Raw genomic sequence first — 27,304 nt, 5'->3', positions numbered from 1 at the left:
AAATGTATTATTATTATTATTTAAACATCCTTCTAGTGTCAAACTCTGTACATATATATAATTCTGCACAGTAAAGCTCAAACATCCTACTGTAGGAACAAAAAGAAAAACATAGTTTTGAGTGGGAGGTGACTTTAAGGTTTAATATGATTCATCATAATGAAACCCAGAGTACTGGGTCACAGCTGGGTCATACTCACTACATCTTGTACACACAGTGTTGTTCTTATGCAAAACAGGAGTGAAGTGGGAGCTCTTTTTTTTGTTCTCACTTGTCAGGTTTGAGATCCCGGTGCACTATGCCATAGTTGTGAAGGTACTCCAGGGCAAGGACTGTTTCAGCAAAGTACATCCTTGTCATTTCTACAGGCAATGGGCCCATGTTCTTGAGCAGGTTGGCACAATCTCCACCTAAATGTACCAGAAAAACAGAAAACAATATGCTTTGTGTTATTTTTCTGTTGCCTGGAATACTAATTATTTCTTCATTGTACATTACAAGGTACAATGAACCGCTTTAGATTAGACAGAGCCAAGTGTCTAAATGGCAAACATAAATCAGAACTACTTTACCTTCCACATACTCCATGACCATGCAGAGGTGTCGTCGCGTCTCAAAAGAGCAGAACATGGAGACAACAAAGGGGTTCTCAGCAAAAGTTAGGATGTCCCGCTCAACAAAAGCCTGCTGGATCTGGTTCCTCAGGACCAGGTTCTGACGATTTATCTTTTTCATGGCAAACCGTTGGCGTGTCTCCTTGTGGCGGACCAGGTATACAGCCCTGTCAAAAACCATATGCGCCACATTAGACCCATTATCTTCACACTAAACTGTAAAAAAGGTTCAAGATAAATGTGTACAAAGACAAGGGGTTGTAGTTTGGGAGATTTTTTCACTGGCTACCTCCTGATATTTTTAAATACAAGTGTAACTTCTGAGAGATAAAATTCCCTTCACTTTATTCTCAATCAACCCATGACTGCATAGATAGAATATTTCGGCATGAAGCTGCCTTGATCAAACCACAGCCTCCATTCTAGCCAAAGAGGATCGCATTTCAATGAAATTTTGGCACTCTTCTCTTACTGCCTTTCTTGCGTGGGGTAGTGGGGGCAACTCCAGCACTCTGTGAGCAGTTTTCTGTCACAAAATACGGCAACATTTGGCTGTGTAATTAGTTCGATATTCTACGTGTTTGAAAAGGAGGTAATTAGTTTCTGACAAGATAATTAAACAGAGTATAATAATAATCATCCACAGTGGAGTATATTTTCAAGGACATTCAGTGATATATTTCCAGCAAGGAATCAAAAGGTGCCTTCTTTTGTAGCTCTTGGTTTCAAAACATAAAAAGGTTTACCACAAATCTTTGAACGATGCCAAGAAAGTCTTACCCATAAGCTCCATTACTGATGAGTTTGATTGTTTCAAAGTCACTCTCAAGAGGTTTCCTTCGAGTTGGTGTCAGCGTCTGTGGGGCTTTATTCTATAGAGGAAGCAGAAACATGATGCTAGTGGCTGTTCATGGGCAATTTAAAAATACTGAAACACAGTAGAAGCAATACAATAGTAGAATTAAAGTATAATTAATGTTTCAGGGCCTGTTCTGCAGTCTGCTACATGAAGTATACTGTGCACCAAATTGTAGTTTATTACTGAATGCATGGTTTTCACCTTTGTCCATATGTCTGAATCTGGGTTATGGGGTAATATAAATAAAACAGACCAGACTTAAATTCAATATTTGTTAGGATACTACCGTAACAAATGTTTTCATTAATTCGTAGTCAAATATTTCAGAGCAATTTTGAGATTTATTCTCACGTTAAACATGTCTTGGCTTCCTGTAGCCTGAACGAAAAGCGAAAAGAACACTCCGATTTAAAATATTTATGGTATCTTTTCACACTAAAATGGGTCACTGGAAACCACCCAAAAAAATCAAATGTCCTGATCCTCTGGAGACACTTTTAGTACACCACTCAGAGGTGTCTAAAAAACCATGTTTGAAGAAAAGCATCCATTCTTAATTTTTAATCTGAAACCATATCCTCTTACTATATAAAATGCTGTGCACACCTACAGGTAGTTAGTAATCTTAAAAGTGAAAGTTTACCTCCACATTAGCATCAGGTTCCACGGGCACTGACGGACTGTGATCATAATGTTCAAGCTGTACCATGTCTAGAAAGAACAGAGACAGACAGGCAGAGTTTAATGTTACTGCAAAGAATCTTCAACTCCCACCATTAACCATTCCTCCCCCAACTATGACACTCTTATTTCACACACTGTTAGGGACTTTCCCCGTGAAGGCTGTGTTATGTTAGACCACATGAGGGTTGGATTGTGTTGTAAATGTTATGTAGCTGTACAGAAACTGGCTCGACTACAGCGTGCTTATGTGGCAAATTAACTTTAATGGGTTTTTTTTTTAAAAACCTGAACCTGAACCAACCTGAATTTCAGGCTACATTCACACTACACAACTTCTTGCCCCAGTCAGAACTGCTGCAGTTAATATATTTTTTTGTTCACAAAGGCCTTTACTATGATGTTAGCCAAATTCTATACCAGTATGAAGTCACATTAAAAAGAACAAAAGCACAGAGTAACAACAATTAAAGACAGGACTAGCATGTTTTAAACACATTTCTGTTACACCTTCCCTTTATGACAGAGCTTTACCTTCTAATGGGTCTCGTGTCAGACCCAGCTGGCTGATGATGTACCGTGGGATGTCCGTCTTGATTCCCCGGCCGACTTTGGCATGACCCTCTGCTGCCTCAAGCAAGTGATAAAACTCTTCTGGGTCAAACTCCTGTGAACAGTAGTCTCATTAATGTGACAGACTGAAGTCAAACCAACAAGGAAACAACAATAAGGAAGTGCTTAATCTGCATCTCAAAAGCAGTCGCGGTCTCAAAGACATTCAGCTTCTCATCCAAGAGGCTTTAAGTCCAGTCACCCTTTTTACGTAGTTAGCCTGTTACCTGGATGACCAATAATACTCCTAGTTGGACCTGTACTCAGACTAATCGTAGGCATCAAGAGGTTAGTAATGTTAGATAAAGTTAGCATTTTAATAGTCAGTTTCTAATACTACAAGGTTTTTGACCTATCACAGCTAAAACCTGACAATTATTTTATCTCACACCGATGTACAGAAATAAAAGAAAAACCTAACATAAATATACTCGTTATACTGGGTTTGTCTTTGAGTGATTTAAAAGGGTTTTCACCCACATCACAAAGAAAAATGTGACTTTGTTGACATTTAGCCATGTAGAATCTTTTTAGTAATACTGTCTTCCTGTAAAGAGCATCAGCTTCAGGTTCTGGTGACAGACATCCGCTTTCTAATAAAGGTCAGAAACTCATTTCAGTCCTACTTTATCATGAACTGAATTCTACTCAGTTCATTCAGAGTAATCTCATTTTCAATTAGGAAGAGATTTTCTCCTCCTCAGCTTACCAGACACTCCAGGAGGCGAGCGGGCCGAGAGATTATGATGAGGATCTTCCTCACCAGCTGGATGATGACGGTTACCTCCTCGCTTTCAGAGCGGTCGTAGGCCTGGAAAACAGTATGGGAGCAGGGGCAACAAAATGTCAACTTTATTTATGCAGTAACCTTGACGAACTGACATAACACATCAACACAAATAAAAATCAACAAGATCAACAAAAAACAAGCAAATAGGTATGGGTGATGTTGAAAAACTAAATATTAAGACACTAATAGTGCTACAATGGGTAAAACTTTCCCTTCAGTTTTTGCATTTGTTATACTGTGGAGGTATATTTTAATAAAATTCTCAAAAATAAATTGTAAATAACATTCTTCTGTGATATAAAGAGAAACAATAGTAAAAAAGAAAAGGGAAAATGGTTATTTCCATGTTGTCATATTTTGAGAAATGGGAGAAAAGATGGCATACATCTTGGATAATTAAAAAAATGTTCAGAAGAATTTCTCTGTCTAATGTCCACACAACTTTTTATATAATAAGACATGTCTCTATTTTATGAACCTTTTTTTTGCAAAATGTATGTAAACCTCATTTGTCATCAGGGCTTAATTGTGAGTGTAAAATCTTTTATCAAAAGGGGGGATGGGGAACCTTTCTACCCCTAGTGCTACTTCCTCCACCCAAACCAAACCAAAAGATTCTTGCAGAAGCACAGCTTACTTGCATCAGAGAAGACATCACTTTCAACCAAGAAGAATCAAAATAACCACTAGGTGGGTGGGTGGAGTCTTAATGAGTCATCCACAGACTTTCTTGTAGTTGGCTGGAGTGACAGTCTGTATTAGTGAAACAGTGGCTGCATACACCCTGGAAACTGGATTGATACTACTCTAATCTGTCGGTTAAATACAAAGCTACAGTCAGCAGTTGATTATCTTAGCTTAGCATAAAGACTGGAAACAGGGGGGAACAGCTAGCCGGGCTGTGTCCAAAGTAAACAAAATCTGCCTAAAAGCGCCTCTAAAATGTCAAACTATTCCTTTAACTTTCTCCAAAGTTCCCAGTGGTTGAGACAACCATGGTCTACACATGTGAGTTTATGTGCCTTACCCTCAGGTCATGCCAGACCCATAATCCAATGTGAATGTCACAATGTGTGTGTGTGTGTGGGTGTGTGTTTGTGAAATACAGTATTGTTATTAGAAACCACAAGGCCAAATCCTCAAACAGCCGCGTGTGTCCTTCTTGTGAAAACACAGAATCCTCTTCATGTTAACTAAACGTTTAGTCCGCTGGGTTAAGAGATAAACTATGTGCTAAGCACTCTTTCTGTGATACAATTCCCACAGATCATCTACAATTTTGGATGTTCTCTTGTCTAAAATATTCACTATTCATGGTAACGAGTAAAGGTCAAACAGTAGAGCTGTTGCACACTTGAGGAAAGCAGCTGAGGTAACAGGCATGTAGACAATAACTGGTTGACCAATAAATTAAAAGCTTATGTACATTATCAAAATGTTCTTCATAAAGCTACTTTTGTTGAAAAAATCAGAAGGCAGTGCATAAGAGGTTTTGTTTTCCTATCTTTGATGCCAAAAGTAAAAAAAACATTTGGCTATTTCATAAGAGATCATAAGAGTTTAAAATAAAAATGCTACCGCTTTCGGGAACTAAAAGTAATTTGTCACCACGTACATCAAATCACAAATAAACAAGCACAGAGAACTTAGATGACTAAAAATGTAATTTTATCTCTGAAACTTTTTAACAAACTTCAGGTTTGTGTGTGTGTGTGTGTGTGTGTGTGTGTGTGTGTGTGTGTGTGTGTGTGTGTGTGTGTGTGAGAGAGAGGCAGCATTTGTTCCACTGTATGGGAACAGACTTATCAGTTCAGCTGGAGGTACAGCGAGTTGGCCATGCCTTCTGTCTGACAGCATGCAGAGAACAGTGGAAGAGGTTGCTATAGAAACTAACATTTTATCACAACACGGATAAGATCTATGACAAAAGCACCTCTCACCATCACTGACTATTCCCACTACCAGATCTATTGCGTGTGCCTTTGGCTATCAGACGGTTATTGAGTGACGCGCCTGATTGCACATTTCAACCCTGGCTCGATCAATCCCCTTTCATAACATCATCACATCTGAGTGTCCAGATGAAGAGTTCACATGTAGTAGCTCATCTGCTGATGCTTAAAGCTGTAGTATCCAAGTAAGTTCTTTTTTTTTTTTTTTACTAAAAACCAAATCATTTGAACATGGCTGTTTTCTAACCTCATGAAGCAGCTTATCCAGCTTCTCCTGCAGCTCAGCGAAGTAGGGGGAAGTAACCAGGCCTTTCTGGGACTTGTCCAGACAGTCTCTGACCAGCTCGACTAACTGGTGCTGGATGAAGCCCAGCAGCCCGTCAGCCAACGGGAGGGAGCTGTCTGGAGAGCAGTGGGTGATAATCTCCAACAAGCGCTCCTCCATCTGGGCTGTGGCCTGCAGGAAAGCACACAAACACACAGTTAAGGCATTTAAAGGGACCAATAATTATGATTTTTTTTTTTTTTACTCTCCGCAGCACCAAATGTCCGTAATATTTCTGTGGGTGGATTCATATGGTTGTTGAACCAGAGATCACTTAGCCACCTGCTGGGATTTGTGGCTTTCAAGACTGAGTTTCCGTCCTATACTCTGTTTTTAAACAGTAACAGCCCCTACCTACTGACTTTTAAGATTTCACTATGTCTACAGTATTCTTCTACGTCGTTCAAGTGGATTACCAATCAAATGTTTTGTTAAGATGGGACACGTATTCAACAAACTGAAAAAGTAGCAATGTACAATCTCTGTACAGTCTCTGTCTCAGTCTTTGCTGCAAATGTCTAGTACATACCTTTGGAAAACGTTCTCTGTAAACATGGTTCATCATGACAATCTCATTATCAAAGGAGACACTCGATCGCCCGGGGCTGCAACAGAAACAAAACAACAGATTAGTCATATTTTAATTGACAAACAAAGGCACTTAGATTTTTACCAATACACAATCAAATACAATTCTCCTCTGAGCCATTAAGCTAGGTTGCGTGTGAACATGGTTACGTCATCGAAGCCATCACAGTTATCTAGAGATGACCAAAAGTCGATTCAGTTCAGCCCACCCAAAACACGTCAACTCTAACCTCACAGTTTGGGTTTGACTGAGAGAGGCTTTTTGAGGTCAACGTCTACACTTGTACTTTTGATCTCAACCTGCCAAAAGCAATATTGTGAGCCAACATTCGTTTTCAGCAGCTCTTAAGCTGGTAAAGCTACAATCACTGTGGATTTCACTGTCAGGTTTTGATGTTTCTACACCGACAGCAGAGGTTTCTTCTGGCCAAACTGTGTGAATCACCAACATCGCTCAATTAGTCATTTACTGCAACACCACCTCAGTATTAAGGCCGTAAGACGGGTGTATTTTTAACAGAAAACCTTGCTTGATGAAGCTTCAAACAGAACAGATGGAGGGAAAACCTATCACATGCAAACAGGCTCCCTAAGCCATTTTTTTGTCATGAAAGACGCCTCTGTTAGACTGGATGGCTGCTGCCCAACACACACTGCTGCAGCTCACTGTGGCTCTCTGCATCAAGCCCCCCACCCCCTAAACCACCCCCCACCCTCGACTACAGTTCAGCAACTAGATCCCTCAGGCGCTCTGTTAGCTAGCATGCCCACGCACAGCACACCATGGTGCCAGAACACAGAGCACTCAGGCATCGCACAAACAGTGCAGAGCAGAGCCAACAGACAAAAGTTGTCAAAACCACACAGCTCTGTAGTCAGATCTCCACCTGCCTGCCGGCCAACAGGCATGTGTAATCAATCCGAGGCATTTGAGACACCAAATGCTGTGTTTACTTGTGAATTTGTCTTGGTCATACCGATGCACAGACATCTGACGGTCTACCAGTACATACCGACACTGAAGAGAGTGCAAAACACGCAATCGCTGTCCAAAGTTAATCTAAAATGTTGTTTTCCGCAACAAACAGATAGTTAATCCCTTAGGAAGGATTAATGCATTTAATCTGTATAAAATATTACTTTCATTAGTTTAATGACAGGCCAAGACATAACATAAAACAGATGTTTAGACTCAGTTCAGACTGGGCTGTAAAGTGGTTTTGATGGGAATATACAAGTGATGAACAAGTTTAACCCACCAACACTCATCTCACTGGATCTATGGCGTAAGAATAGACAATTTAAATAGTAAAATTCTGTAATAAGACCAGGTAAAAATGAACAGTCTCTCCGAGGTTAATTCAAATTCATGATGGCAATCCTTAAAAATGAGGTGACACTTTTGCAATGTCCTTCTACAATATTATCTATAAAAATATCAGCGTCAAGTGTCTATCCCACACTTCCCACACAGAGAAGATGTAATCGTCTAAATACTTGATCTACTGAGCAGTATTAACCTTCTAAAACGTGTTTCCTAAAATGAATATGTAACAGTATAGAATGACAATCTATTTCAATGCAAGGTAAAGTCAGGTCCCGCTACCTGAGGCTGCGAGAACGAGGTCGTATGACCGTTGAGGGCCGTCCGTCCTCATCAGTCATGCTGTCTGTGCTGCGGAAGTGTTTGAAGAGGAAGTGCAGCTCATCTTGTGTCGGCTGGTAGGGAAGCTGGTGAAGGCGCTCCTGGGAGGACGAGGAGGACTGCAGACACAAAGAAGGATCCATCAGTCATTCATTCAACAAGTTAAAAGCTTCACATTCATCTACGGCTGACGCCTATATATCTATATCTCTATATATATATATATATATATATATAGAGATATAGATAGATAGATAGATAGATAGATAGATAGATAGATAGATCTGTTGATCATTTTCTTGATTTAATTAGTTGTTTTCCATAAAATGTCGGAAAATTGTGAAAAATGTTGATCACTTTTCTCAAATATGTTGTTTTGTCAACAACCCAAAGATATTAAAGACAATTTATTGATAGAGATATTTAAAGATATTTATTGACAAAGGAGACGAAAGAAACCAGAAGCTTAGATCAGAGAAATAAGGTATATATAGCATCTCCACAGCCAAACCTGGGAATTGTTTTGATAACAATACTGAATGATTTAGTCATTTATCTAATAAAGACTCAAGTGTGGCTACTAATACCTAACTGTTAGTTATATACTAAATAGACGAATTTAGGCCCACAAGTCAGCCATATCTGGTTGACAATAGAAAACTATTTGACATTGATCTTTTATCAACAGAAAAAGACAAATAATTGACTATTGAATACTGCTTGCACACCTCATTTTTTTAATAGTCCTTAAAACACAAAAGGCCTCATACAGATATTGGGATGTAACACATGTTCAAAAGACTAACAACTTCCTACACTGACTGAACTAAACCAGCCTTGGTCGCCGTAGTGGATTATTAACAAGATCAAGTGAAGCCAAAGACAATTTTAAAAAGGTCCTAAATGTAGTATTTACTACTAGGTACTTTCAGTGCTGCAACAGCAATAAAGTTATGTTTGGCTCCTGTCTTGTGAGTTTGCTTCAAATTGGAGCATGTGCCTCTTAAATCATTTGATTTGATACTGATTATTTTCAGTATCAAGTGTCAAGTGTGGTAATTTACTGATATTAAATTACTTCATACGGCACCTTTAAAACAACATTTGGCTGTTGGGAATATTCCATTCACTGATTTATATTTACTTTTTAGTTTATGACGACAGCAGCTTTGTGCACACTTTAGCTGGTGTATGAATAGCAGACAAAGAGTGAAAAATTTACTTAACACCTTTCCAGCCAATAATTAATGTATTTCTTCAGGTACTGAAGTAAACAATAATGAAGCCCACAGAGGCATCAATTTTCACGCAAATAAATTATGTTCCACGCGAGGCGCTGAGTAAACTCTTTCCACACTGAACGGGACACGGTGTGCGATGCTGGCAATCTGTTTAATTTTGCGGACCATGTGTCCTGAACAGAAGAGGTCTAGAGGGACAGCATCTGTGAAGTCTCTGTCTAATGCCACAGTATAAAGGGGGCAGTGAGGGCCACTGAAGAGCCCTATTGTCCAAATTGACCTCTGGGCCTCTGCCTGCGTCTACCCAATAAACTTCCTTATAATAGCTGCACATGGCAGACCCTGCCACAGACTTAGCAGCACACTCTTCCCCCCCTCTGCAAACTGTTCATTTGAATGCTGTTTACGTCACTGTGTCAATACAGCACAACTACAGCTTCATTCGATAGTAATATATCTGACATATAATATTCTGAGCGCCCACTTTAAGTACGTTTCTGGCTTGAAAAACACTATACCGTTTTTACATTGATCCTCCAAAAAAGCTCAGTATTTCATACCTACTTTACTTACTATACTTAAAAAACATCGGATAAGGCCAAGATAACATAATTATGACAAGTGATAAATAATATAAAGTAAATTGTTGATGTGACAAATGTGTGATGTGAAGTTTTGTTGAAAAGTTGTTATAAAATAATTTCAATTCAATTATGTGATCTAATTACTAAAAAAGTAAGGGCACGCACACACACACTTTACTTCATCTCCTCATTAACATGCATATACACAGACTGTGTGTATTACTTCTAACACTGAGTTCCACAGACTGGGAGAATGACTAATTCAAGCAGATGATGGAGGAAAACAATTAACGGTTTGTCATCTCAGGCTTGGCATTCGCTCGCATTAGCATGAATGTGCTATTTGGGCTGAGTGAGGTGTTAGAATTGCCTGGCCGCCATATATCAACCAGGGAGGACGGTGCCATGTTTTGGGATGACTTACTGAGACAGTGGAGCTTGGCGGGTTGGTTCCATAGCCAGACGAGGGGAGAGATGCCAGGGACCATCTCCGGCCCTCAGCCCTGAGAGAAACGGACATGCATGTTACATAAGCCTCAGCAGCAGTGGAATTCGTTAGCATTTCATACGTGAAACTCCTTACATAACAGACGACAGAGGAGTCCTGTGACTATGAGAGCATGAAATTAATGTCTTTTTCTTCCAGATCATGTATAACAGGGTTCTCTGTGTCCTCGCTTGATTCACAGCAGCTCTTTAGTTCAGTCTGCTTACAAGCAAAAAAAGCTATACCTTCGCATAACAAAACAAACATAATACACAAGCTTTTAAAAAGGGATACAAACATGGAGCAAGAATTTTAAAAAAAGAAGCTACCTGTCGGCGCGAGCCAGGTGACTGACATCACGACAGCAACAGAGAGAAAGAGAAAAGCAAAGAAAAGTGGTATCAGTGAGTTTTGGGGAATTGTGCACAAGTGATCCTGTGACCCCTGGCATTCAGCTGAGGGATTAGTACTGACAATGTCGCCTGCCTTGCCAGTTTTCATTTTGGCCAGATACAAGTTTACATAACAGAAACAAATCTTCATTTCAAAAGCAAGACCAGCAAAAAGGATCTAGTCTTAAGTTTGGATTTTGGAACACACTCACCAAAACTGAAGCAAAAAAACCAACAACAAAAAAAAAAACCTAAAAGGTTATGTGTTATAATATTTGGCATGTTGTTTGCGAGCAACCTGTGAATTTCCCACAGGAAATACACAGCCAAAAAAAAAAGCTTCAACAGTACCATAACATTCAGAATTAAATCTATTTGGCGCAACTTAAACAATGATGTTCAAGACACCAGGACGACCTCAAAATGTTGTTTTAAAAAGGCCACTTCAACAAATTAAAGCTCCAATCAGTCCTTAAAAAGCTGTAACTGCATTACAACAACTATTTATCAACATGAATCTACTCTGGTTATCTCTATGAGTAATGAACTGATCATTAGATGATCACAAGTTTCAACTTGAAGAGCCTCAGTAAACACATATAAAGAGTTTCAAGCACCTATGAGCAGGGTCACTAATTGTAACTTCCCTCAGCACAGTAGATGATCATATGGTATAATGTTGGCCTGTAGAATTCAGTCATAAGATAGGAGCGTGAACAACAGACACAGAACTTGTTATAAGGTCTAAAGAGTCACGGTTTATTCATAGATTCCCTCTCATCTTAATAGTAAGATACTGTATGTGCTTTACACAGATGCCAGCGTTGATTTTCTCAGAGTAGGCGTCATTTTTCTGTCGTATTTAAGGACAAAGCGCCTGAACTGCTCACGAGTTTTTAAATGGCTGTTCCTGGGTGTCTTCAAGGTGCCGCCTGACTTGTAAGCTACACATGCCTGGAGCAAGACAAGCGTGTTGCCATGGGAACCTGGTTGAATGATGTGTGAGTGGGTTTCGGGGGTACCCTCTATCTAACTGCACTCATGCTGCTGAGGAGGAGTCGGCTGTAAGAAGACCTGGCAGAGGTGCGAACGCTCCAGGATGAGTCAGCCTCAGTCACCTTGCTGCTGTTTTCTCTTCCAGACTGTCTGCCTCTGTCCCAGCGCACAGACACGCACACACACACACCGAATGTCACAGGAAACCCTCAGAGTGTGATCACGCAGTAGATTTATTTCATTATTGAGGTTTTTAATTTGAATTTGTATTTCGTTCATTTGGGTAACCATTGTCAAATTACAAAAGATCCAGGGCTTGTAAACAAGAGACACAAAGAGTCAGGAATCAAAACTGACTGTAGTTCCTGTCATTTTAATTAAACTGGCTGCCCAAATCTTTCTGGGAACATCAACAGGATTTAATAAACCAAATCCAAAAATTAGTGCTCTGAAATGTTATTTTAGCAGAGATGTCAGAGAAATAAATAATTAAATGGCAGCCAGTACTTCCAGTTCATGATACTCCTCTCTGTGTACTCACTCGCTCACTTCAAGAGCAGTTTTGGGTAAAAAATAAACTGTGCTGCAGTTGGTTGAAAAACATGATTAAACTTCAGTGTTCCTTTATGCACAAAACAGCAAATGAATATCTTTGATTAAAATCCCTTCATGAAAGTCTTGATGAAACTTCTATTCATATATATTCATATACATTTTAAAATAATTCCCAAGAAGCTTTTTTTAATAAAATTAACTAAATATAACATAACAAATATGGAAAATAACGTTTCAAATAATGTATGCATACTATTGCAAATTCCTATTCACCCTATAGTTAGTACCACATTACATCTGTCTGTCTCCAGGAAACTTTCGAAAAAAATTACATATCAGTAAAATTTAAAAGAAAAAAAGTTTTACCCTTCTTTTTAACTGTTTAAATTTAATACAATCACCAAAATCTGACATCCTTCATATGTGACAAAACAAAAAAAACAAATATATCACTTGGGGGGGGGGGGGGGGTGTTAAAGGATTCAAGAAAGCAGTGTTGACATACCTTCGGGCAAACGGAAAGTTGAGGCAGGCACTGGTCGACACATTTCGAGGGCTGTCTAGAGGGCTGCTCGCGGCTGAAAGAGGAAACACAAAAGTAAGTACGGGTACTACTGACAACTGTAATAATAAACCTATGAAAATAGAACCGAGAGGGGACCACATGGTTGCGTTCACAAGTGGAAATGTTTTTTAAAACAAGGATGACATCATGTCTACGCAGGAACGGAACCTTTAATCATTGCAAAATCCAGCGGCATTAAGCAGCACCTCAGAAAGGTCCAATATATCATCATGGTATTACTTTTCCAAACATTACAGCACCCATCTATGAACACTCCTAATTCAGGCGGGAAGCCTCCACCAGTTTGGTCTCACAAGAGTCTGGAGGTCTGGGTACACTAGAGACAGTGGTTCGTTTACATGCAAGTGGCTGAGTACCAATTAGGACAGAAGAGAGAGACCCAATTAGAGCCTGACTGCACTCAGTGATTAGATAATCCTCGGCATGATTGAGTTCAAAAGGGAGCACATCCACATACTGATGCTATGAGGAGCTCTTGAGCAAAACTCTTTTCATAGAGTGCAGCTGCTTTATGACATTAAGGGGCTGTACGCAGTCTGTACTATCATTGATTCAAAAAGCAGAAGGACTCCAACCATTTAGAAATTACACACCCCTCAATTATCCTAGCACTTTCTGCACGTCTATTTCTTCAATCTGATATCAGTTCTCAACATCCCCAAATCAAAATTTGTAACCTAAAATGTTTGAAAAATTCAATTCAATTAATTTAATTGCAACTTCTCACATTTTTTTCAACCTTTACTAAAAACGTAGGATCTGTTGGGGACTGGAAGATGTTTGGTGGAAGGAGAAGTGAAAAAGTGATGAAAATGAAGTGTTATGGTTTTTAACCTTTCTTCATAATGTCACATTTATGTTCTGCAACAACAATTTCCCATCTGCAGTACATCAATGACATTCAATTCACTCCACCTCTTCTAACCCTAATCAATCAACACCACACAATCCTGTACTGGAATTACATTTAGGCTTCATTATTGTCAACTTCACATTGTGTACTTGTCTACTGTATTCGACAAACCCAGTCAACCAGATACCGGCTATGGTAAGTAAGGGCTTGAAGAAGTTTAATCTTGTATTAGTGACCATGTGGCAGGGCAAGGTGCCCTCCAGCTACACACAATAATGTGAGAGGAGCTGATACCTCAGCAGCACGGCACACGAGAAACAGTGATGTGTTCATTCAATGTAATTTAAATAACTATGAAAATTAGGTCTAGTACTGAGTGTGTGTGTTCACATCATGCCTGTTTTAAGCTCATAATTTCATCTCCAGTGTTTGGTCAGGTGAGAACAATACCATTTAATCTTGGAAGTTACCGAATAACAACAGAAGCACCTCAACATATCGGACTGTCTGGACTGATACTTAGTAATATCTCAATCTGTTCTTAAACAGTATGAACATGCAGAAGAGCACAGGTGAGTCCCTCCTGTTGGTGTTGTTGTGGACAAATGCCAAAACAACATACTGCAGTTTATACTTTACATACAACTCTGTTAATCTATCAAGACGGCAATCATTTTCTCCTTTGACTCTGTGCTAGTTAGATTAAATGTAAATGAGCACAATGCCACGAGGCATTTTAGCTGCCTTGTGCATTGGCATCTATTTGATTGGCCAATGCGGTGTGTGTTGCTAAAAGACACTGCAGCTAAACAAGAGCCAAAACTAACATCTTTCTGTGCAGCAGTGATCCTGTCGAGACTCGTTGGGATTAAAAAAAGTTACCAAATGTCGAAACTGATCTTACCAGTGTGGAGTGAGAGCGGGGAGAGCGGCCGGGACAGCGTGGGTGATGGCGTTCCGACACCGAGGCTCTTCCTGTTGCTGCTGCGACAGCTGGAGCACAAACAGGGAAAGACAAAGAGTCAACAGTCTGCCAACCTCAACGCACATCACTCATCTGCATCTCTTGTCACAATGTGTATGAAAATGTCTCACATGGTAGTTTGAATATTTAGTGACTCATGACTTGTGAGGCAGTTAAATTATGTTTCAGTCTAAGCCTCTTAGTAATTAAAGGTTGTTTGTGGTATTCATTAAGCAGCGTGTTGATTGGAAATATAAAATATAAAGGCACTCAATCAATTTGACGCAGACTTAACAGCCTCCCATTGATCTCATGGGTAAACTATGCGAGGCTATTTTGCCATACGGGTTGTTTGTTACATTCATTATCACCGCCGTACCGACATCGCTTTACTCTCTCATCATCATTTTTCTAGCAGCCTCCACTAAAAGTGTTAATTTTCTCACCTCTTCACCTAAGTTGAATGAAAAACCTGAAACTGTCACTTAGAGCACTGTGTCACCGCTAAGATGTTAGCATTGAGCATGATTGTGGCGTTCCTTTTATCACTAAACAGAGTACAGATGGACAATAAGCCAATCTAGAAGGTATATAAACCTGGGTTATTTCTAAAAGTGGTCATTTGGCCCTTGGTTTATCTACCTATAATTACACATTTGGCTCATGCCATGCTTCAGGAAGTATTTATATAAAAGTGTGTGTTTGTGTGTGTGTGTGTGTGTGTGTGTGTATTGAGCAGCAGCTTGAGGCAGTGTAACATTGCACAGATTAAGAAGATACTTGACCTCTAAAGTAGCAGACTGTGATCTACTAAGCTGGAACTATTCTAACATACTGAATAAGCCTGAATAACACCAAAACACAGACATGTTTGTGTGCAAACTGGACGTTATCTGGTTCTGAACCGGGAGCGGTGGAAATATGTGAGGATGTCCAGTTTTTTTCTGTACTATTGTTTGCTATCCTCACTTAACTACATATTTTTTAAAAATCATACAAATAAACCTAAACCTAGTGAGTGAGTGAAAAGTGTTTCTTATTTTTTGTCCAGGTCTTCTTATTGCTCAGTTTGAAGAAAGGTATTTATTTCACATAACATGGTAGACATTACTGATTACACAAAAGGAGATTGGAGAAAAGCTACAAAGCTTTAAGTTAAGTTTGTTTGTTTCAGTTGATTTAAACTTTCTTTTTTAATTTTAAAAGCTATAATATGTAACATTTTTGCATTAAAATCTCTAAGAAACACACAGAACAATGATTTTCATCAACCATAATGTTTTTTATGTCAAAGAACAAGCAGAAAATCTTTCCATTTGAGAAGTTGGTATCCGATAATGTGCACCATTTTTCACTATTTTTGCTTGAAAAACAACTGAAACTGTTAATCCATTGTCAAAAAGACCTTCAGAGTATTTTTCTGTTCAACTAACTGATAAATCAACAAAATCCTTTCAGCTCTACTCAGTGATACTGGAAGGTTTTTCACACAGTAAATCAGGGCTTCATAAGATCAGCCTGCTCTTCCTGCACATCCCATAGGAGACGTCTCTGACGGCCATCCAGAATTCACAGAATTACATTTGTAACTTTAACATATTCCCACCACGAGCGTTGAAGAAGGAGCACATTTGTGTGACGGATAGGATCATATTTTCAACTGTAAGCGGACCAAAAGTTTCTGAAAATCACTTCATGGTCTCGTACAGATGAGGCTCATAATACTGAGCTATAAGAAGTGAGATTTCTTTGTCTCTGCCCACTGAGATTTAACTCAACCGATGAGATTTATTTCCGCCTTCAGAGCAGCTCTGCCTTGAGAAATGTTTATGTAACTACAACTCTAATCTGCAGGCAGATGCGTGACACACCAGCACAGCCGTGTCAGATGAAGAGGGAAAACTGACGAGAGCCAAAATACAAAGAGGAAACCTCCTGTCAACAGACTCAAGGCTGAAGGGAGTGTGTGCACCAACAGCAACAGCAGGCCCAGCTTGAGCCACAGATGTCCAAGACTCTGTGTGTGTGTGTGTGTGTGTGTGTGTGTGTGTGTGTGTGTGTGTGTGTGTGTGTGTGTGTGTGTGTGTGTGTGTGTGTGTGTGTGTGTGTGTGTGTGTGTGTGTGTGTGTGTGTGTGTGTCTGTGTGTGTCTCAAGGGAGGGAGTGCTAAATAATCCTCTGTTTATGAAAAGAAGGGGCAAACTTTGACCAATGACAGTCAACTGAGCAGGTTTTACTGTGGGTAAAGAGTTTAAATGATTAGTCAGTGGATCAATTATTAGACTGACGGACAAATAAGCAACTATTTTGATAATCAATTAATATATTTATGTCATTTTCTAAGCAAAATTGTCAAACGTAGTCTGGTTGCAGCTGCTCAAATGACAATATTTGCAGTTTTCTTCTGTTTTATAGGCCATAAATTGAACAGCTTTGAGGTTTTTTTGGACAAAACAATGAATTTGAAGACCTTCAATTGTGATGGGTGTTTTATAGAGCACACGATTAATCTAGAAAGTACCATAATTGTTAGCAGCAACCCAAAAATATCAAATATTTGCAGTTTCCAGCCTTTCAAATGTGAGGTTTTGCTGCTTTTCTCTGTTTTTATATGAAGACATTACCTTGGGCTCTGGCAGATTGCAATGTACATTTCTTACACGTTTGACATCTGATAGACTATTAATCAAAAGAATAATCGACAGATAAATCAACATAATCATTAGATGCTCCCTTTAGTTCACAATAAACAAGCCCTAAGTCAGTCCATTCACTGTGGTGGCCTCAATGAGACAGTGAACAGCTGCAGGTTTTTATCTCCAGTCATCTAACAGTCAACATGACAAACAATTATCTATGACCTCCAGTCAGTAATTATCATCACACCAGTAGCCACCAATACAAACAGAGGAGGGCAAATACAGGCTTTTCTTCAAATAAAAAGACCTTATTTTGTGTCTTTATTTAAATTCCAGTGGTGCATCCACACAGTTGTATGTCAGCTGCACATATAGTTACTTTATATTATCACATCCAAGTTAAACAAAGCGAGCTGTGTATACCTTTTCAGATTATTCATTTTAGGGCATTTAAAAAGGCACTAAAATGGCTTTATCAACATAAATGTTGTGTGTGTGTGTGTGTGTGTGTGTGTGTGTTATATTAACCAAACACAGGATTAAACCAGCGTTTACATTAGAGCAACAGAGAGGAGCTGTTGGAAATATTTTAACATAATGACCTTACACCATCATAAACTAGTGCTTTGTGAACACAACAAAAGCCCAAATAAAACCTTAACATGTCAACTCTTGGTCTCGTTACCTTTTTGAACGCTTCAGCAACGCTCCCGGAACAAAATGGGACTTATTCTGGCTCGGCACCGCAGACCAGTGACTTGGATCCGACATGCTGGAGGATTTTCTTTGTTTTTAAAACTCCCCCAACCAGTTTACAAAAGTTAATAGTGATTTCAGAGAGCTGAAACTCGTGTGGATGAGAAACCCGCTCCCCCTGCCGCCGCCGCCGCCGCCGCCGCTCTCCCCACCATCGTCTCTTCTCCTCGGCGGTTCCTTTTGTATTCACACCGAGGCTGTCTCGTGCAGTCCCAACGGCTCTGGAGCTGCCGTTACATCCTCCGGTCGGCTCTCCGACCGCGGTCCGGTCCCCGAAACATCGCTAACATGGCCGTTTTGTATTATGTGTAACTTTAACGTCAATACCGTTCACACACTCTCACACTCTCACACACATACACACACATACAAAGTAGAGGAACACGTTAGTTTGAGCCCAAACAGACGCCGCTGCTGGTTGCGTGTGTATCCGTGTGAGCAAGCGCGGTGTTGATGCTGCGTTCAAGTACAGCTCGTAACCTGCGGCTCCTCACTGCTGCAAAAAAAATCGGCTAAAAACGGCCATAACAAATAGACCAAAGGCTAAAGGTATAACGACTTCAAAGGTTAAAGCAAATCCTCACATTTGAAAAGCTGGAATGAATGTTTGAATAAATTAGTTGTGCTTTTGATCTGTTGTCACGTTTTGGGAAGTAACTCATATTATTTTCACAAGTAACTAGTAGTGTCACTAATTACTAATACATTTCAGTAATAATATTAGTTACATTAACATTACATTTGTGGGTACCTCCCCCCACCTATCCCTGGATTGATTTATGTAATCGTGGAGGAAACTAGTTTGGAAGATGGAAACTTTTGTACTTGTTTTAAGTCTGAATTTTGGAGAGAAGGGACACAATGACTAATTCTGTAAGTAATAAAACTAGTAGTGTAACTATATTACCGTTGGCAGGGAGTAATAAGTAAAGTAATAATATTACTTTTGAAAAAAGTAACTGACCCAACATTTTGGACCACAAAGAATACTTTTAGATATAACATTTAGTAAAATGTTATATACAATGAACCCATCTGTAGACACAGTGTACACAGTGTAATAAGGTTCAGGACCACTGTCAATTTATTTTTAAGGTTAATGGTACAGTGCTCATTGATAGATAGAAAAACTAAATCTAAATTAGTTAGAGTAATTGATCCATTTAATAATATTTTCCTGTTGTCAGATTAGAAAAAAAAGGCTTGCTAAAAATAGAATAAAGCAACACTACTTATAAAATATCATGTGGTAGTGTATGCAGATTTTTCTATCCACTGATTAATCCACTATTGTTATTTACTGTTTGATCATTCCTCTTAAAGCAACAATGGGGCAGTTCTCAGCTTGTTTGAACAGCAGCTAAACACATTTTCTTACAGGTCTGATCATGCAGCAGAGTAGAGCCGACCAACTAACTGAGGCTGCTGAAGGATTGTAGGAGTGAAACTAAGCTCCACACCACTGTGACTCCTACATTGCACAAGTGCTACAAAACAACTAAAAGCGGAACATGGCCAGAAACCTTTTCTCTAGTTAACATCTTGACTATTAATAGGCTACATTGGTTTGATAATTTAACACAGCTGAGTGGTGGAGATGATCATAGTTGTGTGTTCTGCTCCTGTTCTTCAGCAGGTTCACACCATTGGTTGTAAATATGATTATCTCCCTCCAGTGGAAATGCACATTTATACAACGGTCAAAGAGTTCATCTTCAAAATACAAAAAAATAATGACGATTAAAAACTGTGAATTTAAAAGAGCATTTTATACATTTAGAAAAGCTTTCTTTTCTTCTAGCACAACGTTAAAATAGGACATTTTTATAGTCCAATCTCTGATTAAATGTTTGGTTGACTGCAGTCTATTTGGTCAAAGTTAATAATAGTATAGAAACACTCTCATACGGTTGAGGATATTTCCTACAGGACTTGAAAGCAGCATAAGATGTTGTTGGGTTATACCATGAGGAGTGTGGTAGAGGGAGGATACTAGCAAAACTTTTACACAGTGGTACATTCCACTGCATATAGGAACTCTAGTGTTTATATGCAGCCCAGGATTTATCTATATACTGTAAGTGAAATTAAATGTTTTTTTTATTGATTTATTTGGATTGAGGCTCAATTTGAGGGTAATAAAGTAGCGACATATTATTATAATGTGTTGTTTCACTATTATACTATAAGTGGATCGTTGATGCAAACGTTGAATATAACCTGATTGTATTAAAAGTAGTAGTTACATTATGCTCTCTACCTATATGTAGATGTATTTACAATATGAGACATTACATTAACATCATTGAAAAAGTCCCCTTCTTTTCACATGTGTCTTTTTTAGTACATATAACCCTCATTTGATGCCATCAGTAATACCGTCCCCAGTGTCCATTTCGTCAAATCATTCCCTCGCTCCTGAATTCTGTCCTCTGCCCAAGACAACACACATTTCTTGAGCAGTATGAGTCCATTTTCTAGACCCTTGCTTATAACAAAATTCACAGTTTTATCCTTGTGGTTGTGTCTCAGGCAGCCTGGTCACAAAGGTGAAAGAATATATATATCTCCTTGGTCACTTCTAACTCTAGAAATTTCAGTGTCACTTCTGACCAGACTTTTACTTTTGAATAGCATCGTAAGTATTTGATTCACTCCTATTTTGCAAACATACTGCTCTTTGTATCCCAAACCCAGATGGGAATGATTTCTCGTGTTCATTTAATCTTGTTTTGATTATTGTTATTTCTTTTGTGGGTTCTTACTCTGGCTCCCCTGTTAAACTGTGGAAACCTTCACAATATATATATATATATATATATATATATATATATATATATATATATATATATATATATATCCTGTAGTTTAGATTAGTTTTTACTGTATATTTATGTTCCTTTATTGCATTTCATGCCTTTTTTACGTTAGACATCTGCAATGTAAAGCTGTCATTATAATAATAAAAATGACAATAGTTGTATATATGTTGCACTCTCTCTATACACTGAATATGAATCCCGTTGTGATTGCATCAATGCCATCAGCCCAACCTCTACATATTCAGCGTATCAGAATCAAAGGTCAATGTAAGGAAGCAATTTACTTGCATACAAATATAGAATCTGATGCAAGAGAATGAACATGTTTCTGGATGGTAAAACAAAACAAGGCGGTGGGGGTGGGGGTCTCCAATGCAAAATGCTGTGAAGGATGATGCCAACAAATATGCAGTCTGCCATACTGTGGCACCAGAAAAACTGCGTCGCGTTAAGGAATTCTTGATTATCGCATTCCCACTAACATTTGCTCATTTTTCAACAGAGAGAAAATGGGATTCATTACTGTACAGTGTGTGGTGTGACAGCCTAGCACTGCTCACACATCCAGAAACATGCTGGATGCAGCCGCCTCTGTTTGCAGTGTTGCCTTCCTCCACAGCACCCAGCACCGTTGCCAGGCAACCCACATAGACTTAGAGACAACTAATAAATGATAGGTCTTCACTGGTGAAACAGAAGCACCTTAATATACAAAAAAAACAAAAAACTAAGACTTATTGCATATATTTACATTTATATTTCACACTTTTTTTTACAGTTACTACTATAAAATCTGTCATTGGAAAACCACTCTGCAGAAAACACTTCAGGTTAGCTGCTTAATTAAAAGATTTCCACAATTTGGACAATATAACTATATAATTCTTTTGATGTCATACTAATCCAAACTGCATCAATAAAGTTAAACAAATCTCATTTAATACACATCAAATTATTATCTGCTGTCTGTAAGACAAATTAGAGCTTTACTCTACTCTGTCATGTTATATCTGTAGCATGTTTTTAAAGAGGCCTCAAATCAGTGATGTGACTGAAAGCACCAGGACAGCTGCTAAAAGGACCTCCTGGTGACATTGTCTGCGGTTACTTTCTACCAAATAATAGCAATAATACAAATTGTACAATTTTGATTCATGTAGCCAAAGTCCTATCATTTCACCTCATTTTTTGTGGTATCTAAAATATTGTGGCATCTTCCTTGCTCTTCGCAATATGAATCAGTGGACGTTCACTGGTACAGACCAAGGTTATTAAAGCATAAGGTTAGTGATCCTGCAACTCCCATGAAAAGACCAAAAAGTGTTGACTGACAGACTAAAACACTGTTTAGTCTGTTTAGTCTCACACTAAATATTTCGACTCCACCCTGTCCGACTCCCATTTGTTTGTAAATCTTTAAAAAATGGCTCGAAAATATAAATAGGTTTTATTTTTTAAGAATTTCCTCAAACAGCTGGGCACTGCAGTTACTAGCAAACATGACTCAAACAGGAGTAAACAGTTTGTTAGGGACTATTTCCAGCAATGGATAAATGCATTTGGCGTTCTAGTGAGCAGCAGGATGGTGTACGTGGGATTGTTGAATCAAATTACTGTAATAAAATGTGGCTCATTTATGTGTTTTTAATAGTTTTTGGACAACAAAGATTGTTGCTCCATGGTACATATGAATTAGCTTTACCAGGCTTTAGCTACACTGACAAGACCTGTTAGGTGTTTCATCTAACTGTTGGTTTTGTGGTGAACTCACTGGTTGATGAGAGACCTTTGTAAAAAGGCACTTAACATGTTCAGTCCATAGAAACAGTCTACGTGTGACCTGCCTGTCTTACCTCCAGGGATGAAGTGTTTGTAAGGGGCTGCAGGGGCTGCAGGGGCTGCATGGGCTCAGGAGGGTTGGGCTCTGGCAAGTGGGCGACAAACTGTAAGGCAAGACATGTTCGCATGGATTAGTGAACTGACACAGCACGGCAGCACACCGACGTCCGCCGTCAGTCAGCAGCAGAGCTTTGGTCGAGGGCTAGAGGCTGATGCCTGCCTCTCATTGGCTGACGTCCACAGCCGATGGTGACAGACATCAACTGTCTGCAGGGTGATGCTGCTGCCTCTCTGTTAGTTGGATGCAACACTTGGTGCATCTGATTAGTCGCCTAGGAGGTTGGCAACACACCAGAAAGGAAGTTTGATCATCCAACACGTGTTTACTGAACGTCTAATGCAACCTTTAACTGTATTAGGGAGTGTCTGACATCTGGCAACACAGTGTAAGCCTGTGTTATGATGCTGATATAAGCTTGACTTCAGGTGAAATTTAAGATGCCCAAGAACAAAACACTTTGGGGTTCCTGTCCAACCTCAGACTGTACTTTTTAAAATAAATATTGTCTACCATCTCACATCTTAATGCACTATTTTTGCATAAAAATATGCACGCTCAGCCATCCTATGGTCTATATCTCCCTGATGCTGACCCAGCGCCGAAGCTGTTTTCTATTGATTTCCCTGCTCAGATGTAAAGCTCTGCCTTGTGGGCTCCACAGTGCTGCTATTGTTTCAGTGCTGCAGAGGCTTCTCAGTGCTAAACACAGCATCGGCTACCAAAGCGCTAATGAACGTGTTGTCATAGTAATGCAGGGAGGATGGTAGGAAAAACAACTCCCTGCACAAAGACTCCTCATTCTGTAGTGTCGGCTCATAATTACACAACACATGCAACTCATTACGCTGTATCTGTCTTGACACATTTTCTTCTTCAGACCCCTTAACCAAAGCCCTCAATGATGCTCAAGTGAGTAATCGTCCATCATTTACATTTTGTTGGCACTTCCTGGACACTCCTCTCCAAAGTGTAAACTGAGCAGAAAATCTCAGACTGGTGACATTCACACAGAATTACTGATTTTCTCAGAGGTTTCAGGGAGACTGAAGTTGCGTCCAGTGGCAGCTAAAACCTCTGAGTGATAAGACAGCAGCAGGATTGTCTTTTCTTCAAAAATAACAATAATGGCAAGCAAATTTAGAATTTGTATTCAGAAGTACTGGGTTATTCCAAGATATGTTAGTCATACTGTTTCACCTCACTTGCAGATAAAAAGAAAACAAGGACTTAAAGGACCAGTGTGTAGGATTTAGTGGCATCTAGTGTTGTAGTTGCTGATTGCAACGTCTTCACCTCAACCTCCGTTCAAAGTGTGCATACAGTGGCTGCAAAGCTCGTTTATTGTGTCTGTTCTGTGCTACTGTAGAAACATGGATCAATATGGAGGACTTCATGCAAGAGGACCCGCTCCCTCTGTAGATAAAAACGTCTCATATCATATTCCATTTCTGCCATTAGATCCTCCTAAATGTTACACACTGGACCTTTAAATCTGGAAACAGGAAACTTGCTTTAAAGGACCAGTGTGTAACATTGCGTCTGTACTGATGACTCTGAAATGTGTAGGAGAAACTACAGTGGGCGCAAAAAACGTGAAAGGCCGTATCTAAAGCCTGTGTTTGGTTTGTCCGCCCTGGGCTATAACATGGAAGTTTAACAGGGAAGGCGACCCTGCGGTGTCTGTAGATAAAAACTGCTCATTCTAAGGTAACAAAAACACAACAATTCCGATATTCAGGTCATTATTCACTAATAAAAACATGCTTATGAGTATTATGTCCCATTTCTGCCAATAGATCCTCCTAAACGTTACACACTGGACCTTTAAGACATCTTTAAGTATGTGGTGACCCCAAACCTAAATGTCACAGGTTTGTTTTTCAAGCTAATGTGTGTCTGGACTGATGCGCCCATCAACAGTAAAACCCTGAACCCCTCCCTGCTCGCCCAGTGTGAAACCTCCTCTGTATCTCTGCGCGGGAGCGGCTAAGTGCCTAAAAATGAAACAAAAACAGCACATGCTTTGCTGAGAATGATCCACGGAGGAGGCAGATGGATGGATCAGAGAATGGGCATGTGAGCAGGGAGCTCCTACGCCTTATGGATCAGCATCTAATGGGCAGCAGGTACTCTTCCCTCCCTCCCTGCCTTCCCACAAAAAAAGGCTACATTCACTCTGGAGGGAGAGTGGGTGGATATAAGACTGCAGCCATGTCCTTTGATGGAGATGGGATTCACAGGTTAGCAATTATACTGGAAAAAATATCTCTTCTCCCAAAGACTGAAAGCCATTTGTCTGTCTTGGTGCTGTGAGGGGGAGCGTGTGATTCATGCAGGAATCGTGGAGGACTTCATGTGAGGTTGGGAAGAAAGAAAAAAACACACAATAGAGCTGGAAAAACACAAAAACATCATGAGGACAGAATTCACTCTGAGGCATGAGCTGCACCTCTGACACTAAGTGGAACATTTGGTCTGATTAAAGAATTAAAGATCTGTAAAACTGAACAGCTGAGAAACGGAAAGAAGTAAAACGCACATGTATTTGAACTGCCTGAAACTTTAGACACTAACTCGTATAACCTCCTCGTCTTCACACGTTCCCTGTTGTTTCAGCAGTTTGGTTTTTACACGTTTATGCAGCCATGACTTATGCAAACACAGGTACAGTTCAAGGTTGGAGAGCTGGATTTTCTCTACATCCAGTGTGGTAAATTAGTTTAAAGATTAATAGACAAGACAGGAAAACTGCCAATTTGGAGCCTGTTTAAATGATAATATACTTAAGAACTAGGCAGCTAATGAGACTCCTGCAACTTCTCTAATCTACTAAACACAGTCCTGACTTCTAAAATACTGAATACAAGAGTAAAATGAGGCTGTTAACTAGATAATAAAGCCTCAAGCAAATGTCATCACCCTGGGAGAAAACATGCGGGACTATTTGCATTTCCATCTGGTTTTTGCTCTCAGAGCTTTGGTGGTAGTCGTGTTGTGGGTTTTAAACAACAGCCACTTTCTATTTGAAAAAAAAAAAAAAGTCTTGTGTTGACACTTGAGAACACTGCCGTGTCAAGGAGCACCTACATATCTTATTACAACTTTTAAAATTACAGTTTCATATGACAGCTTGTGGCTTCACACCTGCAGAGGAAAATAATAAACACAAAAAAAGGGGAACTTACTCCAGAGTCAAAGATGGGATCTTCAGTTTATCTCGCCTCGACTTCATTCTTGCTGAACACCAAGCGGGGGCTTCATTTACCACAGCGCAGCACCGCTCGGTCTCACAGCCGGCTTCCTGACACTCATTGCTGCGGTGGTTGACTAAAAATAACCCCTTTAACTGAGTATCGTTTACCAGCGGCTTCAGCGGATTCCCGGGGAGATTTTCCGCGCTGGGGGATACAATAAAAACGGAGTTCAATGTGAAAACAATACGATGATAGGTTCCCGAAGCAGTTTTTGCGCTTCTCGTCTGTCTCCAAGGCGCACCGGAGAGCGACTGCCACGGAACCGAGGGAGCGACGGGTCACCGCTAACCTCCATGTGACTGGTTGGGGAGGGAGGAAAAAAAGGGGGAGTCTATTGGAGGGGGGTGGCTAAATCAATTTGGGCGGCGGGTGACAGGCAGAGCAGGAAAGGGAGGTTGGGTGAGGAGGGACGGAGGAGAAGTTGGCGTTGGGGGCTTGGATGTAATACTCAAACCTGATGATTCCGGTTTTCATTTTAAAAAATAAGACTAAAAGACGAATGGGGGCACACTGGGGGGTTCGGTCAATTCACATAATATAATATATCTGTATGTGTTTTATGCGTTTCTATCACGCAGCCTCAGTTTCCCAGCTGTTTATCAGCCAAAAAGTGACACGACGCACACAATAAAAGTTTTCACTCGTCATTTTTTGGATATCTTTCCTCTCTGTTCCTCTCTCACTGAAACAAAATGAAGCCGAGCCGTGAACACTGGCAGGCTGCTGGTCGTGATGAGGCTGGGGAATACCTCCGCTGGAAGCTGGAGACCGTGACAGCTGCCACACTGGATGCGCTTCTCACTCTGCAGCGCGCTGTGTGCGTAAAGCGTGCGTGCGTCCGTGTGTGTGTGTGTGTGTGTGTGTGTGTGCGTGCGTCGGTGTGTGTGTGTGTGTGTGTGTGTGTGTGTGGACGCTCTGCCCCTGCACGCCTTTATTTTCTGACTGTGATATAGGAAGCCATTAACTGCACTGACGGAGTCAATTTCCCCGAGGAGGAGGCAGAGAGTGTGTGTGTGTGTGTGTGTGTGTGTGTGTGTGGCGCGCGTGTGTGGGTGTGCGTGTGTGTTTGTGTGTGTGTGTGTGTGCGTGTGTGTGCGCGTGCGCGCGTGTGTGTGCGCGCGCGAGTGTGTGGGTGCGTGTGTGTTTGTGTGTGTGTGTGTGTGCGTGTGTGTGTGTGTGTGTGTGTGTGTCTGTGTGTGTCTGTGTGTG

At 40.1% G+C, this 27,304-nt stretch overlaps 1 protein-coding gene across 4 annotated transcripts in view; it reads right to left on the bottom strand.

Annotated features, from left to right (window-relative positions):
* Nucleotides 1–26,390, bottom strand: part of mast3b (microtubule associated serine/threonine kinase 3b) — a 36,135-nt gene extending 9,745 nt beyond the window's left edge. Inside the window, exons 1-15 of one of the 4 annotated variants that reach the window (XM_051376594.1) lie at nucleotides 26,027–26,390; nucleotides 22,795–22,884; nucleotides 14,666–14,754; nucleotides 12,828–12,900; nucleotides 10,709–10,729; nucleotides 10,317–10,395; nucleotides 8,029–8,186; nucleotides 6,364–6,439; nucleotides 5,757–5,966; nucleotides 3,477–3,578; nucleotides 2,690–2,822; nucleotides 2,118–2,185; nucleotides 1,396–1,487; nucleotides 574–782; nucleotides 273–411 (exon numbers count right to left, since the gene is read on the bottom strand). In XM_051376594.1, the coding sequence (XP_051232554.1) occupies nucleotides 273–411; nucleotides 574–782; nucleotides 1,396–1,487; nucleotides 2,118–2,185; nucleotides 2,690–2,822; nucleotides 3,477–3,578; nucleotides 5,757–5,966; nucleotides 6,364–6,439; nucleotides 8,029–8,186; nucleotides 10,317–10,395; nucleotides 10,709–10,729; nucleotides 12,828–12,900; nucleotides 14,666–14,754; nucleotides 22,795–22,884; nucleotides 26,027–26,073 (1,586 nt within the window). In that variant the 5' untranslated portion in view covers nucleotides 26,074–26,390. Of the gene's footprint in view, nucleotides 1–272; nucleotides 412–573; nucleotides 783–1,395; nucleotides 1,488–2,117; nucleotides 2,186–2,689; nucleotides 2,823–3,476; nucleotides 3,579–5,756; nucleotides 5,967–6,363; nucleotides 6,440–8,028; nucleotides 8,187–10,316; nucleotides 10,396–10,708; nucleotides 10,730–12,827; nucleotides 12,901–14,665; nucleotides 14,755–18,048; nucleotides 18,575–22,794; nucleotides 22,885–26,026 lie in introns of those variants that run through there. The other 3 variants (XM_051376595.1, XM_051376596.1, XM_051376597.1) reach the window with 3 other exon arrangements.
* Between the last annotated feature and the right edge of the window lie 914 nt (nucleotides 26,391–27,304).

This window comes from Dicentrarchus labrax, unplaced genomic scaffold, assembly GCF_905237075.1.
Source record: "Dicentrarchus labrax unplaced genomic scaffold, dlabrax2021, whole genome shotgun sequence".
Lineage (NCBI taxonomy): Eukaryota > Metazoa > Chordata > Actinopteri > Moronidae > Dicentrarchus > Dicentrarchus labrax.
This window is presented reverse-complemented; position numbering and strand designations above follow the sequence as displayed.